Source organism: Oncorhynchus mykiss, chromosome 19 (assembly GCF_013265735.2).
Source record: "Oncorhynchus mykiss isolate Arlee chromosome 19, USDA_OmykA_1.1, whole genome shotgun sequence".
In the NCBI taxonomy this organism is placed as follows: domain Eukaryota; kingdom Metazoa; phylum Chordata; class Actinopteri; order Salmoniformes; family Salmonidae; genus Oncorhynchus; species Oncorhynchus mykiss.
Genome location: NC_048583.1, coordinates 14,927,889 through 14,944,709, shown reverse-complemented (window position 1 = coordinate 14,944,709; position 16,821 = coordinate 14,927,889). Strand labels below are relative to the sequence as shown.

The 16,821-nt window shown below is 42.7% G+C and overlaps 1 protein-coding gene across 2 annotated transcripts in view; it reads left to right on the top strand.

Moving 5' to 3' along the window:
- Nucleotides 1-8,443: 8,443 nt before the first annotated feature.
- Nucleotides 8,444-16,821, top strand: part of LOC110497396 (deoxycytidylate deaminase) — a 44,502-nt gene continuing 36,124 nt past the window's right edge. Inside the window, exons 1-2 of one of the 2 annotated variants that reach the window (XM_036954337.1) lie at nucleotides 8,444-8,595; nucleotides 13,476-13,593. In XM_036954337.1, coding sequence (XP_036810232.1) covers nucleotides 13,543-13,593 — 51 coding nt within the window. In that variant the 5' untranslated portion in view covers nucleotides 8,444-8,595; nucleotides 13,476-13,542. Of the gene's footprint in view, nucleotides 8,596-9,049; nucleotides 9,210-13,475; nucleotides 13,594-16,821 lie in introns of those variants that run through there. The other variant, XM_036954336.1, reaches the window with a different exon arrangement.

Here is a 16,821-nt window from a genome sequence, read left to right as displayed (position 1 = left end):
ACCAATTGTTACATTTTTGTTAACTTCTGTCCATGGCAATATGAATCCTTTTTACTTTATGAGAGAACCTTTGATCCCCCTGTAGGTGGGCCTTTTCAGAATAAAATGTCACTCTCTGATCAGAGCCGGGATATGTCTTTATCTCAGAGTCTGTGTGATGTCATTTTCGGATGTGAGGTACACAGCACCTTTCTCTTTCCTTTCCTTTCCTCTCCTCATCTCATCAGCCTCGCAGGCTGCTCATTCAGACCAGGGAGGAGACGGAGAGGGCAGTCAGGTCAGAAGGGCAAGGCTGGAAATATTGTTTGAAATTCAAGGGAGCAATGGAGTAATACAGAGAGGTAGATAGAGAGACGGGCAGAAGGGAGGAGAATACATGGAAGACAGGTCAGTGTAGGGCATAGCCAGAGATATTGTTGATATGACATTCAAGAGAGAAGTTGGGAGACAGGTAGAGACAGGGCGGGAGGAGATGCATGAGAGGTCCCAGTGGGCACAAACTGTTTGAATCAATGTTGTTTCAATGTCATTTGTCAACGTATTGTGACTTGGAATCGATGTAAATAATGCATTGGATTTGCAAAAAGTCATCAATGTAAACTGTTGTTTTGAGGGTGAAATTTCAACCACAGAATTACATCATCATGGTCATCTCAATTATAGACAAACCCTTATATAATATGTTGAATTTGTACCTTTGAAATAATGTTAGATCTTCAATGTCATATCCACTATCAGAAAAAAAAACAATAGGCTAGGCAGCACCTCCTACTGGAGAGTTAATCTATCTACAGCTATCCATTTCGTCTCTCATCCAGGGTGTTAACCAGTCCGGCTTGACTTTGATATTTGTGACTGACTACTAGCAATGTGCAATCATGAGAAGTATTATTGAGAGATCTCTTTCATAACGAAATAGATTCACAGTTGCGATCGAAGTCATTCCAAAGGGTAGGCTCAATAAAGAAAATGAAATCTAAGTCATTCAGGCCTATGTCACATTTGCGAAGTCAGTCAACAGCTATTGTTTCAATTCAACCCAGGGTTCAACTCAAAATCGATGTTACATATAGATAGGCCTTGTGCTCCAAGCTTTGGTTGATGTCAAATGTAATCTTAACTTGCCTATTAACTTAACAAATGATATGTTGGATTCACGTCTCCCAACTAAACCAAAAATAAAACAAGTTTAAGAATAGGAATAATACAGTGGTTAAGATGGAACTATCAAAGCATTCAATACATCTCCTTTAACGTTGATATTTGGTCGCGCTGTCAACCAAACACAATTCGATGTGACTTGTAATACAGTAAATTAAGGCTATCTTACAAACTAACGTAACAGTTTTTTTTTTGTTAAACCTTAAAACGAGTAACTAAACCATGGCCAAATTTTGAGGTTACTGTAACTATAAAGGTCTAATTGTGTAATCATAGAAAGTATGTATGTTCAAGCTAGCATGCAAAGGTCGCAGGTCTGTGGAGATCTTCACAATATAAACATCTGTCACAGAATTGAGAACAGCATTGATCACTTGCAAATGCACTTTCAATGTATTCTCAACTGCAGTCCAGGTCATTTGGTTGTGCTATTAGATGAAGCACAGTGATAAGACATTAGGTTGCTGTATAAATGCAAAATATCTGACATTGTTTTCCCATTTGAACTTTGTCGTGCTTTTAAATTGTCGAGAGCGCGGCGATAACACATTTAGATGACAACGAAGCAAAAAATCTGACATTGTTTTTCTATTGGAATTTGGTTGTGCTTTTAGATAGTTGAAAGCATTAGTGATAACACATTGGGAATTCAGCAAACTTATGGCAGTCTTTTCGAGGGGGTGAATAAAGGCTCGTTGATCAACGTCTCAACCAGAAATGCCCACGTTAAAATGACGTGGTGAGCCCAGTGGGGTGGTAAATAAGACAGGAAGTTTGATAGATGTTGAAAGCAATACATAGATCAAGAAGAGTTGGAGAAGAAAGAGGGAGGAAGAGAGAATAGCTCAGGAAAGGGTGCCATTTCTGCAGTGCTGCTGACTACGCAATATGATGAAATAAATCATTCTCACATCGCTGCGGGTAAACATCTTTTGTCTTTTTGTTTTTTACCCACTATCTCCAAACTCAATTTGGTAGATCGGGGACATTCCCGACCTTTTGATCAGATTTTCTGAACATGCAGGAATCATATTAGTAGAAAACCAAAAGCTTCTACTTTCCTTCTATATCGTCTGTCACATTTGATAAATGAATACCAGTGGATGCTGCTGAGAGGAGGATGGCTCATTCCAGCCATTATTATGAGCTGTCCTCCCCTCGCCAGCCTCCACTGATAGATACTTTAGGGATGGTGACTGGCTGCCATCTTAGTTTTGGTTGGAATAGCAATGCCCTACAAGTAAATCAAGTAAACACTTGAGTAAATGAGTGATACAAAGTCAATTAAACGCAGGTGCTTCCACACAGGTGTGGTTCCTGAGTTAATTAAACAATCAACGTTCCGTCATGCTTAGGACCATGTATAAAAATGCCTAGTTGCTCATTATTTTGGCTACCCTGGCTGGAAGAAGAGGTATCAGTGACTTTGAAAGAGGGGTCTCAAAGGAGCATAGGGGGGGTGTGTGTCTTAGTCCCCAGATCTCCCAATTAAACACTGCTCTTTGACCTGGTAATGAGGACCGAAATGGAAATAAGTCTTGTTCATTTATTCATTCATGCATTCCTTTGTTCATCCATCCACTCATCCTATTTGTTAATTCATCCATCCTTTCACCCACCCATCCATTCAGTCATTATTTTGTTTACCCATCAATCCATCCATATATCCTTCTATGCATTCCCTCATCCATCCATTTCACCGGGTACAGCTCTTTCTGGGTGACCAGGGCATCCCGGGCTACTGTCAGGTACTCCTTCAACATCCTCTCCTGCTCTTTCCTCCACTCCGCCCGGGGGTCCTTTATTTGTAGCCTCCTTTTGTGTCATACAGCTACAGCACGCCAGAACACTGATTCAGATATACAGGTAACTGCCAAAGTAATGGAAACACTTGAGTAAATGAGGGATACAAAGTATATTGAAAGCATGTAGTTCCACACAGGTGTGGTTCCTGAGTTAATTAAGCAATGAATATCCCATCATGCTTATGGTCATGTATAAGGCTATTATTTGGGCCATTATTTTGGCTACCATGGCTATGGCACCCTAGGATTAAATATTCCCCCATCCACAGGGCACGAGTGGTTGGATGAGCTGAATGGTTGGATGAGCAAAAAAATATGTAAACCCTATGCCATGGCCGTCTCAGTCACCAGATCTCAACACAATTGAACACTTATGGGAGATTCTGGAGCGGCACCTGAGACAGCGTTTCCCAGCACCAACAAAACACCAAATTATGGAATTTCTCATGGAAGAATGGCGTTGCATCCCTCCAATAGAGTTACAGACACTTGTAGAATCTAAGCCAAGGCCCATTAAAGCTGTTCTAAAGGCCCGTGGTGGCCAAACGTCCTATTAAGGCACTTTATGTTGGTGTTTCCCTTAATTTGGCAATTACCTGTACATTCTAACGAACCAATAGAAGCTTCTTTAAAGGTCACACAAAACCCTTTCAAGAATGTCATTTCAAACCACCAAGACAGAGAGATACAGTATCTTCCATTCATTTCAATATTTTCAGGAAAATACAGATAAACACTTGTTCATCAGTTTTCTCGGAGTTCTCCATAGACTTCATTGTGTGGTGGTGAAGCTTTAGCTGCTAAGCACATTTCTGGAGAGTTAGGTCAGTGGGCTCTCCTCTCTACTTGTGGTTTAGCACGAGAATTCCGCAGCATTCTTGTCGTCGGTAGTCATGTGCTACATCCCAAACAGAACCCTATTCCGTTCATAGTGAGATAATGTATGGGCCCCTGGTCAAAAGTAGTGCACTATATAGGGAATAGGGTGCCATTTGACACTCAGACATGGCTTTCTTCAGATGCTACCTCTGGTTCAATCCTCTACCACTATTAGCTAAGCTGCTAAAATTGCTCTAATGGTAAGTAGAGCTTTGATGTTGCTGAGAGCAGTTCCACCCGTCTTTCCCCACTTAAATCACCCCCCCCCTCCGCCCGCCACCCCTTCAAAGCCAAAGTCATCTGAAAGTTACCTGTTTAATCCCCTAAACTCACTGTATCTGCAAAAACATTCCATTGATCAATTCTACTACAGCAGAATTGGCTAGATCGTACTCAGACGGACTAGAATGCAATAGTAAGTTGCATAATGATGACGTCTATTTTAGCAGTAATCTGTCACACTATACATTGACATAAGATATCGCTCGAGCACTTTTACAGATACGGACACCTATGGTACGGCGCTAGGGCATGACGTCAGGGGTTAAGGTATGATGTAATTGGACTGAAGTTGATACCTTTGTTACCCTTCTGGAAGTCTCGTTCCCATCCGATGCCTGTGTGTAAGTCTGGCCAAGTGAGACTACCTTTTCGGACCAGTCAGTCAAACACCATTTTGGCTGTGACTCTTGAGAAGGGCACCATTGTGAGTTTGTGACATGGTCAACACGAGGCAGAGGGAAATATCTTTGGTCAAAATAGAGCCTGCATCAAAGAGAGAGAGAGGAGAGAGGTGAGAGAGAAAAAGTTAGTCGTCAATACTCTCCCTATTCAACTCAAACAAACACCTAAACAAACTGCTGAAATACATATTTACGTAATCAACTACAGCATGACTGATGCATTCCTTAGGAAAAAGCCATTTTAATCTTAATCGGTTTAGCAACAGTGGAATTCAATGCATCTGGCCAATATCTCTTGGAGATCCATTCCTCCTGAAAGTGGCAGAAGGGGGAGGGAGACGGGCAGAGAGAGAGAGAGGGGGGGGGGGGCGGGGAGAGAGAGAGAGAGAGAGAGAGAGAGAGAGAGAGAGGCAGAGAGAGAGAGAGAGAGTGGCAGAGAGAGCGAGAGAGGGGCAGAGAGAGAGGGAGTGTGCGTACTACAGCAGCCAGATTTGTGACCTGTTGCCACAAGAAAAGAGCAACCAGTGAAGAACAAACACCATTGTAAATACAACCCATATTTATGTTTATTTATTTTCCCTTTTGTACTTTAGACATAATATTGACATTTTAAATGTCTTTATTCTTTTGTAACTTCTGTGAGTGTAATGCTTACTGTTCATTTTTATTGTTTATTTCACTTTTGTTTATAATCTACTTCACTTTCTTTGGCAATGTTAACATATGTTTCCCATGCCAATAAAGTCCTTGAATTGAATTGAGAGACAGGCCCATACCATATGCCAGACCACCTGAGCAATCGGGCCCATTACCCACAATGCAGTAGTTCATTTCCATAAAAGGACCCATGAGCACCAACATGAGAAGGTCATAGGAACGAATTTCAAGGGAAATTTTTCTTGTTACTTACAACGTCATGCTAATCACATTAGCGCACATTAGCTCAACCGTTCCACAGGGAGGGTCACCGCTCCCGTAGAGGTTAAAGGTATCAGAAATACATCTAAACACAATAATGTTGAAGTAAAGTCCCCCTGCTAACTAATATCAACCCATATTTAATTTGGGATGAATTATTTGCCGTCTGCAAGTTTAAGAATCAATGCCTTGTGCTTTGGAATTCCTTTACCAAAAACCCACATACTGTATCTTTAAGATGTTTTCTAATTTCAAGGCACAAGGCAAAGTTCCCAGAAATAACAAGTAAAGATAGACATACCAATTAGCTAGTGTATTTACTGATATACATTTTTGTTCATGAATTGTAAAGGGATTAAAACTCGTAATTCTGTTACCAAATCTGTAACGGAATTATTGCAATTGAATTGGCTACAATGGGAAATCATAGTAGCCACAAACCATAGCTAGGTGACTTGCTACTGTCTTCCCTTCCACTGGCATACTGTTGTGTACAGATCCAGTTCATTTGACCTCTCCTGGAATTTACCGACACCCATCCTCGCTTTCCATTTACTGTAACCAGCTTCTGCACCCACTGAACACCGACCGACACCGGAAGCCCATGGACATTGAAAAGTCAGTGAAATTTGGTCAGTTCGCCCTGGCTTTAATTTCATCGTCCACAGACATCGTTTTTTTTAGTCCGGACCGGACTTGATTTCAACATCCACAGACCAAATCTGAACCAACCATGTTTGGAAAGCACAGTACAGTGAAGCACAGTAGAGTACAGTAGAGTGCAGTACAGTAAAGTAAAGTGTAGTTCAGTACAGTAGCCCTACAGTACTCTCCTGTACTGAACTATACTCTACTGTACTATACTCTACTCCAGTGGTTCCCAACCAGGGGTACTAGGACCCCTGGGGCTATTTGGCCTATCCACAGGTGGCACATGAGAAGTCTCATGAGACCATAGGCCTAGTGGTAAAATGCACATGAGGGGGTAAATCAGGGTTATTCCGGGCAGAGAAAAATAGTTGGAGGTACAGTAACCTAAGAGGTTGGGAACAACTGCTCTACTCTACTGTCCTGTACTGAATTCTACTATACTGTACTCTGGTGTACAAACTTGTGAAACGTTAGACGTCTATGATTGGTTCAGATTTGGTCTGGTCCGGACCAACCAAATCTGTAGGCCGTCATTGTAAATGAGAATTTGTTCTTAACTGACTTGCCTAGTTAAATAAAGGTTCATTAAAATAAAAGAAAAGAAATGTGGTCTTGTTTGGGGGCGGAAATCATTAGAATAATAGTCAGTTTGTATAATAATAGTCATATATGCAAAGGAAGATATTGTATATTTCTCCCTTCGTGTACCTATTCAGGATAAATCACCATGCAGAATGACATTCATATCTATAATTATGTATTTCTGTGTAGTACAGATCAGGGACCCATGATGTAATTATGTTACCATATTTCAGTTACCAGTGGAAATCCACTTCACCTACTGTAGTTCAATAACCAAAATATATTATTTCAAACTCAAGGTGTCACAGCTGACACCCCATTCTTTCTGCAGACATCTTTGAATCTTAATTCAGAGCAGCTGTTTAACATCGTTTTTGGAAAACTTAGCAGCAATTATATTCACTCTGAAAATATCTTATTATAATGATTATAATGATTATAATGATTCATGAATATGTTATTCTTGTTGTTATTCACTAGGGTTAATGTTTTAATAAGATCATTAAATGAAATCAGAAAAATGTGTAATTTTGGTATAGAATTTTTGAATTTTTGTTTGTGTATAAAGTATTTTGGCAACAAGAATAAAAAAAAATGAACAAGCATTTCAGTGGTTTTGTTATCATTGCAATAGTAACATGTCTATCATGTCAAAAATATAGGCAGTGTTCATAATGGTAAATAAGTACTTTGCAAGGTTTTTCCAAAATTCTGACACACATTTTTATTCAAAGAACAAGTGAGACAGATTCTCACCTTCTTTTTCACAGAAAATGCAGATATCATCAATAGCCACACATTTGGAAATCATAGAATTACATGGATATATTTTATGTAAAATTTTGAAGTGCACTTCCTTAACTTTGTTTGGTATACAGTATTTGTAAGGCCTTAACCGTGCATTTTTCCAGACAATGTCAGGAATAAGCATGTTCCAGAAAAACTTTCCTCTCGGTGTAAGTTGGTTTTGTGAATTAAGAATTTGTCTTATATATTTATTACAACAAGATCTCTCAAGTAAGCCCACGCCTTCCAATCTGAGTTCTGGATAAACTTTGTGATCATTCCCAAAATTAAGATGAGTTTTCATAAGTGTAGTTAGACCACTGGGAACGGCTTTGATCACAGAAATAAACTCTCTGAAAGGTATTGGAAGCTCTTTCAATGTTATAAATTGTTCATGTGTGAGAATATTACCCTTGTTGTCGAAAATATCAAGAACAAAGTCAATATTCCTCTCATGCCAGCTGGGGTAGAATAATGACTTATTCCTTACAGTTATGTCTGAATTATTCCACAAAAGAGCTTTATGAGGGGGAAAATTGTGCAGGAAACATATTTTCCAGGCCATTAAAGCAGGTCATCTTTCAGGAATATCATTACATTTCAGTAAAAATGGAAGACCTCCCAATGTATTACAGTTACAATAACACCTCTGACTCTCTGTGACGACACACAAAGCCACACAGCTAACTCCTGGTTTTGTCTGTGGTTTTAATAAGACACATGACTGCCACGTAGTGGCCGGGGAGGATATATTATGTCCCTCGCTTTACTGTTTTTTTTGGTCGTATGCAGCAATTTCTTCAGTTTACAGTGGCAGAGAGCACACATTTCGCAGGTTATACATATTGTTCACGGAAGTCCACCTTGGAAGACTAACTGTAGTTTGGTGCGCTCTACAGATGTTTGTTCAACAAGACAACCACACATTCACTAATATAGGCTGGGGGTTGGACCTTATTACAATTTCCAGCGTGGGAGATGTTCATGCTTGTGCTGTGTCCGCGTCTTTCTTTCCCCCAACGCAGTTATTAAGCCAAAACCAACGCTCCCGGTGTTCTACTACGCTCCCATTGACTAGCTGGCGTTGTCTCACTCATAGGCGATCAGCGCAGAGACAGTGACCTTCCAAGGTATGGATGGAAAGTGTCATTTAACAATAAACTGCCTACCGTTATCATGTTTGGTAACATTTGCCCATGTATTTATTTTCAGAGTTTCAGTGATTTGTAAAAATGTCTCCGAGAACTCTGCTGAACTCCCTCAATTGAAGGTCCGCCAACCTAGGCTACTTAACGTTACAAGCTCGGTATTTGAAGTTGCTATATTATCAGTAGTAGCCTATTATCAGGTAAAAGAATATGCGTATTATTCTCAATTTCTCAAATGTTTATTAGCTAATCATTCAGTTGAATGCACTCTGCTACAGCCATTGAACCTGTCTTTGAGCGTTTAAGGGACGTTAAGGGCTCACTCGGTCCACGACATTATGTTATTATATTGTCAATCTTGAAACACGGGGAAATGTTATTAATCAGTGGCTGATATTTCGCGCTAGGTGATATTGACTTCCAGATTTGGAGAGCGCTCAACGCCTTGTGAAACGCCCCTCGGGAATAACAAGGCGTGGTTTTGGCTTGTGTTGGGGGGGGGGGGAAGAAAGGCGCCCTACGACTCATCTGTACAGTGTCAGCTTGGCAGCAAAGATGAGCCAAGAAATGAAGAACGAGGCAACCCAACTGAATGGGTAACTTTTATGTGTTCCCGTTGAAGTTCGCAGCGAATTGTCAGTTGTTTGGTCGCATGCGTTTTACAGTAGTACCAGCTAGCTAGGCTAAGTAGTAGTAGCTAGCTAGCTCCTTTAGTTCTCTGATAGCAACACACAACTTCAAGAAATACACATAGATCGCGTTTGCTGTTAGCAGTATATTCAGAAAGTCATTAGCAATGTAGCTAGCTAGTAAGATGGATGGACATATATATATATATATATATATATAGCTAAGTTACAGTACAGTATATTGGAATAAGATCACATACAAGCTAGGCACTTAGTTTATCGGTAGGTATACATTAAAGCTAACTTCATTGGGATCAAGGCATTTAGTGAGAGTTGTGGGAATAACGAAGAGGGAAAAGTGTGTGTGCGAGACTGGGGAGGGTTGGCAGCTTCAACTGTGTGTGTGTGTGTGTGGACACAAAGTCAGAAAAATGATTTTCACACCTTTGAAACTGCTGTAGCTGTCCTCATTCTCAGGATAAAATATAATCTATCCTCTATAGACATGATTTTCACTTAGTTTCCGTGCACTGTGTCTCAGTTTTATATTTAGCATCAGGTAATATCTTTCCTATTCCCCTTAGTTCCCGATCCCATCTTGGTGAAAGACATGGGGGGGGGGGGGGGGGGGGATGTGTAAGATGTAGAATTATGGATCCTGCATAAGCCATGACACACACACACACACACACACACACACACACACACACACACACACACAGTTTCTCTTCAGCTGAAAATAGTACAATATGAATCCGTGGCCCTCAAAACGGGATGATGTGTGTCCCACCTTTCATCCTTATTTGAGGGTGTGCCCATGGAATGACAGCAGTGTTGGCACAGGGCATAAGCTAACGAGCAGGAGGGCAGTGAGGACAAACACACATCCCACACACACTGCTCCCAGTCCCAACCACACTGTCACTCTGATTCTGTGTCAAATGTCAAACACGAGGAGCACTCTAGCTCAACCAGTAACATGCCCTCAACTGTCTCGCACAAACTTGGAGGGGTTCCCGTCGCCCAGCAGAGTGCCAGGGGCCCAGAAAGGTTAAGGGGACCTGGGCCAACCCCTGTGGCCCCTGGCCCTCTTCACCACCCCTCTTAGCTGGCTGAGGGCCCACTTTGGCTCTTTTGATCCCCCAAAATGAGCCAGTGCCTCCCAGGGCCTTTCCACAAGCTCGATAAAAGTCTCTTTGCACCGGGATTTCACGCTGTTATGAAGGCTTGAGTTCCGGATGTGGTTGATTTGAAATCTGGATGGCATTTTGAGACTGGTTGCATCAGGTTTAGCCTTCATCATAGATGTTTTTCAGTGTACGGCACACCGCTGTTCTGTCTATTTTTACTAGTTCAGCCTTTGAATGTATTCAACTCTACACCCTGCTTACGCTTGTATCACCTTCACTGATGTGAAGAATGCTTTGGCTGAAGGCCTATACCGTTTCCATGTCAACCCTCAGTCTGAACTCTTTAGGCTGCCTTCAGAGTAACTGTTGCTTGCCATCGCATTGACAGTTTGCTCATGTTCTTCTGTCCACCTCTGCTTTTGCATCCTCATCATTGCCGTGAAGAATGCTGAGGCTGACGGCTAGGCATATAAGCCGGCCTATTTCATATCTACTCTGGACTGGTTGCAACCATACATGTCCTATTAAATTCCTAATTCAACCATAGGGTGCATGTATGGAGTTGACAGTTTGGTCGCGTACCTCTGACCTTTCCATCCCCACGCAAGGTGCACGTTGGCAAACTTGGCATTCCCGAGGTGCCTTCCTGCCTTCCCTAATACCACTCACTATGTCGACCGTCCCTTTCGGACAGGCTTTCTGCACTTTCACTAAGCCAGGTAGCCTAATGCCTTCATTTTCAAACCTCTGTCCCCAGATAGAGCCTACGATGTAGGCCCGAGTATAGCCAGGAAAAGTCCTATTTCGACGTGCTGCTTTGAAGCGCGATGATAGCCTAATCCTCCCGCTCATTAAGCCAATAAGGAATGGGCATTTTTGGGAATTATAAATCCCAGAAGGGAGAACGCCCAGGAAGCATTATCCCATTGCATGTTATCTCTTCTCCCAGCAGCTGTACGGTTGAAAATCCTGTTTAGGAAGGCCGGCCACCATTCTGCAGAGAGGAGGACCTCTGATATGACAATCTGGTGCCTAGGAAAGCCAGTAGAGCCCAGGGGAGCAAACACACTCATCTGCATCTCATTTAAAGGACTAATGTCCTGGAGGGAAGGGTGGACTGTGAGACCAGAGCAACAGCTGGCATTGGAGTAGCATAGGAGAACCATAGAATTACAATGAATTGAACTTGAGCGGCATGGGATTGGGCACTGGAATGTCTGACTGTTCTAGTCATTGTAATTCTATGTCAGCATTTGAACATATGGCAGCAGGACGATTCCAGGGTTCTGAAAGACCGCGTGAACTCCACCAGGTGTCAGGTCTCAGGTGGGGCGATTTATTAAGATTCTCGGCCGGTGCGGTGATGCTTTAATGAACGATGAGAAGGAAGACCCATCTGCACAAGTTGACAACAGAAGACGTTTACGCTACCACAGCTTCCCCGGAGACCAATGCTTAATTAGATGTATCAAGGAAGAGTCAGATGCTCTCCTTAAAAAGCTGGACCAGATTGAAAGTCTGCATTGGAAGGTGGAGGCCGACTCAACTGAAAATGTGTTTCGGCGAATGTTTTATGATTCATTTCATGTATTATTCCCCTCATCTTGCTTATTAAAAATTTGAACAAATCAAATCGCTACATCAACTGTAAATGATTTTACAACAGCCTCTCTAACGAGATTCTCTCGGCCTAATTAAATACAAATGCCACCTCATTTGATCAAGCCGCAATGAAAAGGCACACACAAGTAGTTTCTTTTGTCTTTTGAGAGACGACGGACCTTCTGCCCTATGATGTGGGCCCCTTCATGCGGCCGAACGCCTGGAAATGTCACTTTAAAGTTTTCCCCTTTTGACAGTCTTGCTCCGCATGCTGGCAACCATTAGCCAATTTGAAATGTAGGGACGAGATCTCCGTCTGCGCTGTGGAGGAGTTCAAAGTGTCAGACTCCGAAAGTATCCCTCTTTCTCCCTCCATCTCTTTCTCTGATCCCTTCTTCATTTCTTTCGAGTCTAGTCGTGTCTGCGGGGAGGGGGGTATAGGCAAAAGACGTCACCGATCTGGTCTTTGTAGAAAGGCAGATGTGGTGCGTTGCCGGACAGCAATGGGTCTCGATTGGCCCTATTGCCCTAGGTCGGAACTCTTTTCATTTCTTTGTCGTGTGCCAGCCAGGTGGGTAGGGTTTAATTGCCAGGTCGGAAAACGCACGGCCGAGAGATCACACCCCAAACTGTGGAGGACCTCAAAGTATCCCTTCCTCTTCTGCTGTGTCTTTGGATCCACTTTAGAGAGTGCTTTGTAGACCGGCAGACATGGTATCTAGGCCTAGATCTATGGCACGATCCGCCCTAGGTTGGCGTTGGGTAGTATTTAATTGCTGGGTACTGCTGCTTCAGTTTCCAAGGTGCTCCAGCCTGACCCAGTGGGACTTTCTGCGACTGTACCCATAATAGCTCCCGATTCCTGTGTCTGGATCTGTAATGGTGGGTGAGTGGCCTGGAGCACAGCAGTGAAGAGAGGATATAATGGTTTTCAAAACGCGAAGAAGGTACGCTGGGATAGTGAGGGCTCTAGACAGGGGTGTTGTAATTATAAGGAGTGGGCGTCTGCTCTCCGTGGGGTTAAGACCCAGGTTTGAAGCCCTTTGAATCGATGCGTGTGAAGTGTCGGTCTGAACTTGTTTGTGTGCGGTTTGCGTTCACGCCGGCACGCGTGTTCCTTTGTAAAGGACGGAGACCGAGACGACATCATGCTGCCCTCAAGTGAAACATGCGACCGATGCCCGACTGCTCCTTTTTGACCAGCGAGCATTTTGAAGATTTAATTGTTGTTTTACTCCATCCCTCCCTACCTTGTCACTTTCCTTCTATTGTCTTCTCTTATCCCGAAGACTCACCTGCTCTCCTTCCCTCATCCTCCCTCCTTTTGTCTTCTCCTTCTCCCCTTCTCTCCTCTATTTCTCTTCCTCACCTTTCTTTCGCCCATTTTTCTGACCTCCATTTTATTTTGTCTCCTTCTTTTTGTCTCCCCCCGTTCTGACCTTTTCTCCGTTTCCTTCCTTTCTCTCTATCCATCTCTTTCTCCTTTCTTCCCCTCCATTAGGACCCCGGCCTCTGGTTCCGCTCAGACGAAAAAGCGTGAGGACTACCTGGAGTGGCCTGAATATTTCATGGCTGTAGCTTTCCTGTCAGCTCAGAGAAGCAAGGATCCCAGCTCACAGGTAAACTCACACACACAGCTCAGAGAAGCATTCAAGATCCTAGGTAACATCATCACCCCCTACACCACCTCTTCATTGATCCTGACCCCCCCCCCCCAGCCCTCCAACCCGCTTTCTCTCCCTTTCTCCCTCTACCATGGCTATGTAAGGTGTCCACAGCCCCGCCTGTTATTAAATATTAATCCAGATGCCAGGCCCTTCGCCCTTAATGAAGCCCCCCTGCCTTTCAGATCAGGCCCTGGCACAGACGCCACTCTTTGACACTGCCGGTCAAGACGGCGGCGGGTATCTGATTGAGTTCCCAGAGTTCCCGGCTGTGGGGCAAGCACCCGGTTTGGGCGGTGGTGGGTGTTTCAAGCGGTCGGGGGCCTTAGCCCTTGTCTGCCTTAGTCAGGGATTGGTTGTCTGGTGTAGGCCTGTAAGCGCCAAGTTGGATGTCTGTTTTGATTTGTTTCGACACCTATACCCCCTGTCTGCACTGCGCTGTCTAGTTTGATGATCGACCTAGAGCTTGTTTTGAAATGGATTTCTGACCCACAGAAGTGGATGGAGAGTGAGGGATATTGGAGAAATGGAGGGGGGAAAATGGCTACAGGGCAGAGATGTTCAATACTTTTTTAATGGTTCCTAAAGTATTTGGTCAAAAAGAGATGTCTTGTGGGAAAGCTGGACTATGCAGGGTTCATTAGGGAATATTTAATTATTCGATACAGCTGTATGAAAGTGTATGTGCATTGTGCACGTTAGTGTGTGTGTGTGAGTACAAAAGTCTCTCGCCCTAGCCCCGCCCCCTGTCACTCGAGCGCATTTGTTGTTGCTCGACCACGAAACACTTGCGCTCAGTAATATAAATCCACAAGCATTCTCTGATTACACTATTAGTTTGATTCTTATATCTGCAAACAGCTAGTCTGTCTTTTCTTAGCAAGTTGCCACTAAATCGTGTTAACATCTAATGCTAATTGCTAGTTATAGCTAGCTAATAAATGTATTGAGTCAGTGCAAACATAGCTAGCTATACATCCTGATACCAGTGACGGTTTAGGCCTAAATCAGCATGTTGTTTTTGCAACATGCTTCTAAACCAAAGAGTATTAGGCAAAACATGAGTATGTTAGCTACATGAAGTAGCGAAAAGAAAACAACATTTCATGTAGCCAAAGATATTAGTGTCCCGAAGGGAACACTGACCAACACTTTGGTTCCTACCCTGTCACAATAACTCCTCCCTAGCATTTTCATTTGTTGTCATGTACTGTATGCCCACTATTATATTCTAACTATAGAATTTAAAAAGTAATAATAATATTCCATGATTCCAATAGTTCACCTAAGAGTTTTGATCAGCAATTGCAACATTTGGTTAAAAATCGCAATTGCAAATATTTGCCAATGTTGTGCAGCCCTGTGGCAGTGTGGATATGATCTCAAATTAGTGCAGAAAATGCTGAACAATTCTGAGTTGAAGTTGAATTGAACAGTATAAAACAATAAGAATGTTGAGAGAGACCCATTGAAATCATCCTAGGGTCACGCACTACTCATCAATCAAATTTTGTATTTGTATAATTCAAAAACATAAAACACCGTCCAATAACGTCAAAATATGAACCACAGTTGAAGTCACTTGAAACCCTCAAAGAGTTGCAGTCTGTTTTGGAATGGGTGGAATGGTATTAAACCAGTCCTGAACATCTCTAAAACTAACAGCATTGTATTTGGTACAAATCATCCACTAAGTTCTAGACCTGAATCTGGTAATGAATGGTGTGGCTGTTGAAAAAAACATATTGATTCAATGGTTGTAAAGATGGGGAGAGGTTTGTCCGTGATAGAGATGCTCTGCTTTTTTGACACCACACTCCACAAAGCAAGTCCTGACAAAACTAGAGCCTGCAATCTTAATTATTGTCCAGTCACGTGGCCGAGTGCTGCAAGGAAAGACCTAGTTAAGCTGCAGCTGGTCCAGAACAGGTCGGCACGCCTTGCTCTTCATTGTAATCAGAGGGCTGATATAAATACTATGCATGACAGTCTCCCTTGGCTAAGAATTAAGGAGAGACTGACCGAATCACTTCTTCCTTTTTATAAGAAACATTGTTGAAAATCCCAAATTGTTTGCATAGTCAACTTACTCACAGCCTTGACACACACACACACACACACACACACACACACCACCAGATATGCCAACAGGGGTCTTTTCACAGTCTCCAAATCCAGAACAAATTCAAGAAAGTGTACAGTATTATATAGAGCCCTAATTGCATGGAACTCTGTTCCATCTCATATTGCTCAAGTGAACAGCAAACCTGGTTTCAAAAACAGATAAAGCAACACCTCATGGCACAACGCCTCTCCCATATTTGACCTAGATAGTTTGTGTCTGTATTGATATGTAGGCTACGTGTGCGTCAAGGTCTGTCCTTGAGCTGTTCTTGTCTATTAATGTTCTGTGTTATGTCGTGTGTCATGTTCTGTGTGGACCCCATTCGCTGATTTTGCAACAGCTAATGGGGATCCTAATGAACTACCGTCAAACATTAGAAAAATACCATGATATGCTACCTCTGCTCCTCTGTGATAAGCTCAACCCCAGGGGAAGGAATGGGAACGGAGGGGGGAGAGACCAGTGGGGCACAGCAGGGGGTCTATGGATCCAATAATCCTCACTCCATCTCTCTCTATCCAGGTGCCCACTGACTCCACCCCTGCTGCTGGGAGTAAGTGCCTTCAGAAAGTATTCACACCCCTTGACTTGTTCCACATGTTCTGGTGTTAAAGCGTGAATTCAAACTGGATGTAATTAATTTTTCTCTCTCACCTATCTACACACTATCCCATAATGACAAAGTGAAACATTTGATTTCTTTATATCACAAACTCCCTAGTCCTTGCCGATGACAAGCATACCCATAACATGATGCAGCCACCACCATGCTTGAAAATATGAAGTGGTACTCAAGATATTGAATTTCCCCCAAACATAACGCTTTGTATTCGGGACATTAATTATATTTATTTGCCACAATGTTGTGGATCCATCTTCAGTTTTCTCCGATCACAGCCATTAAACTCTGTTTTAAAGTCCCCTTGGCTTTGTTGTGTAGCCTACATACCAATATGTGTGCGCGAGTGAGTGAACATGAGGTGCGTGTCTTCGACTGTCTAGAAAACCTCCCTGGTCTTTGTGGTTGAGTCTGTGTTTGAAATTGACTGATTTGACTG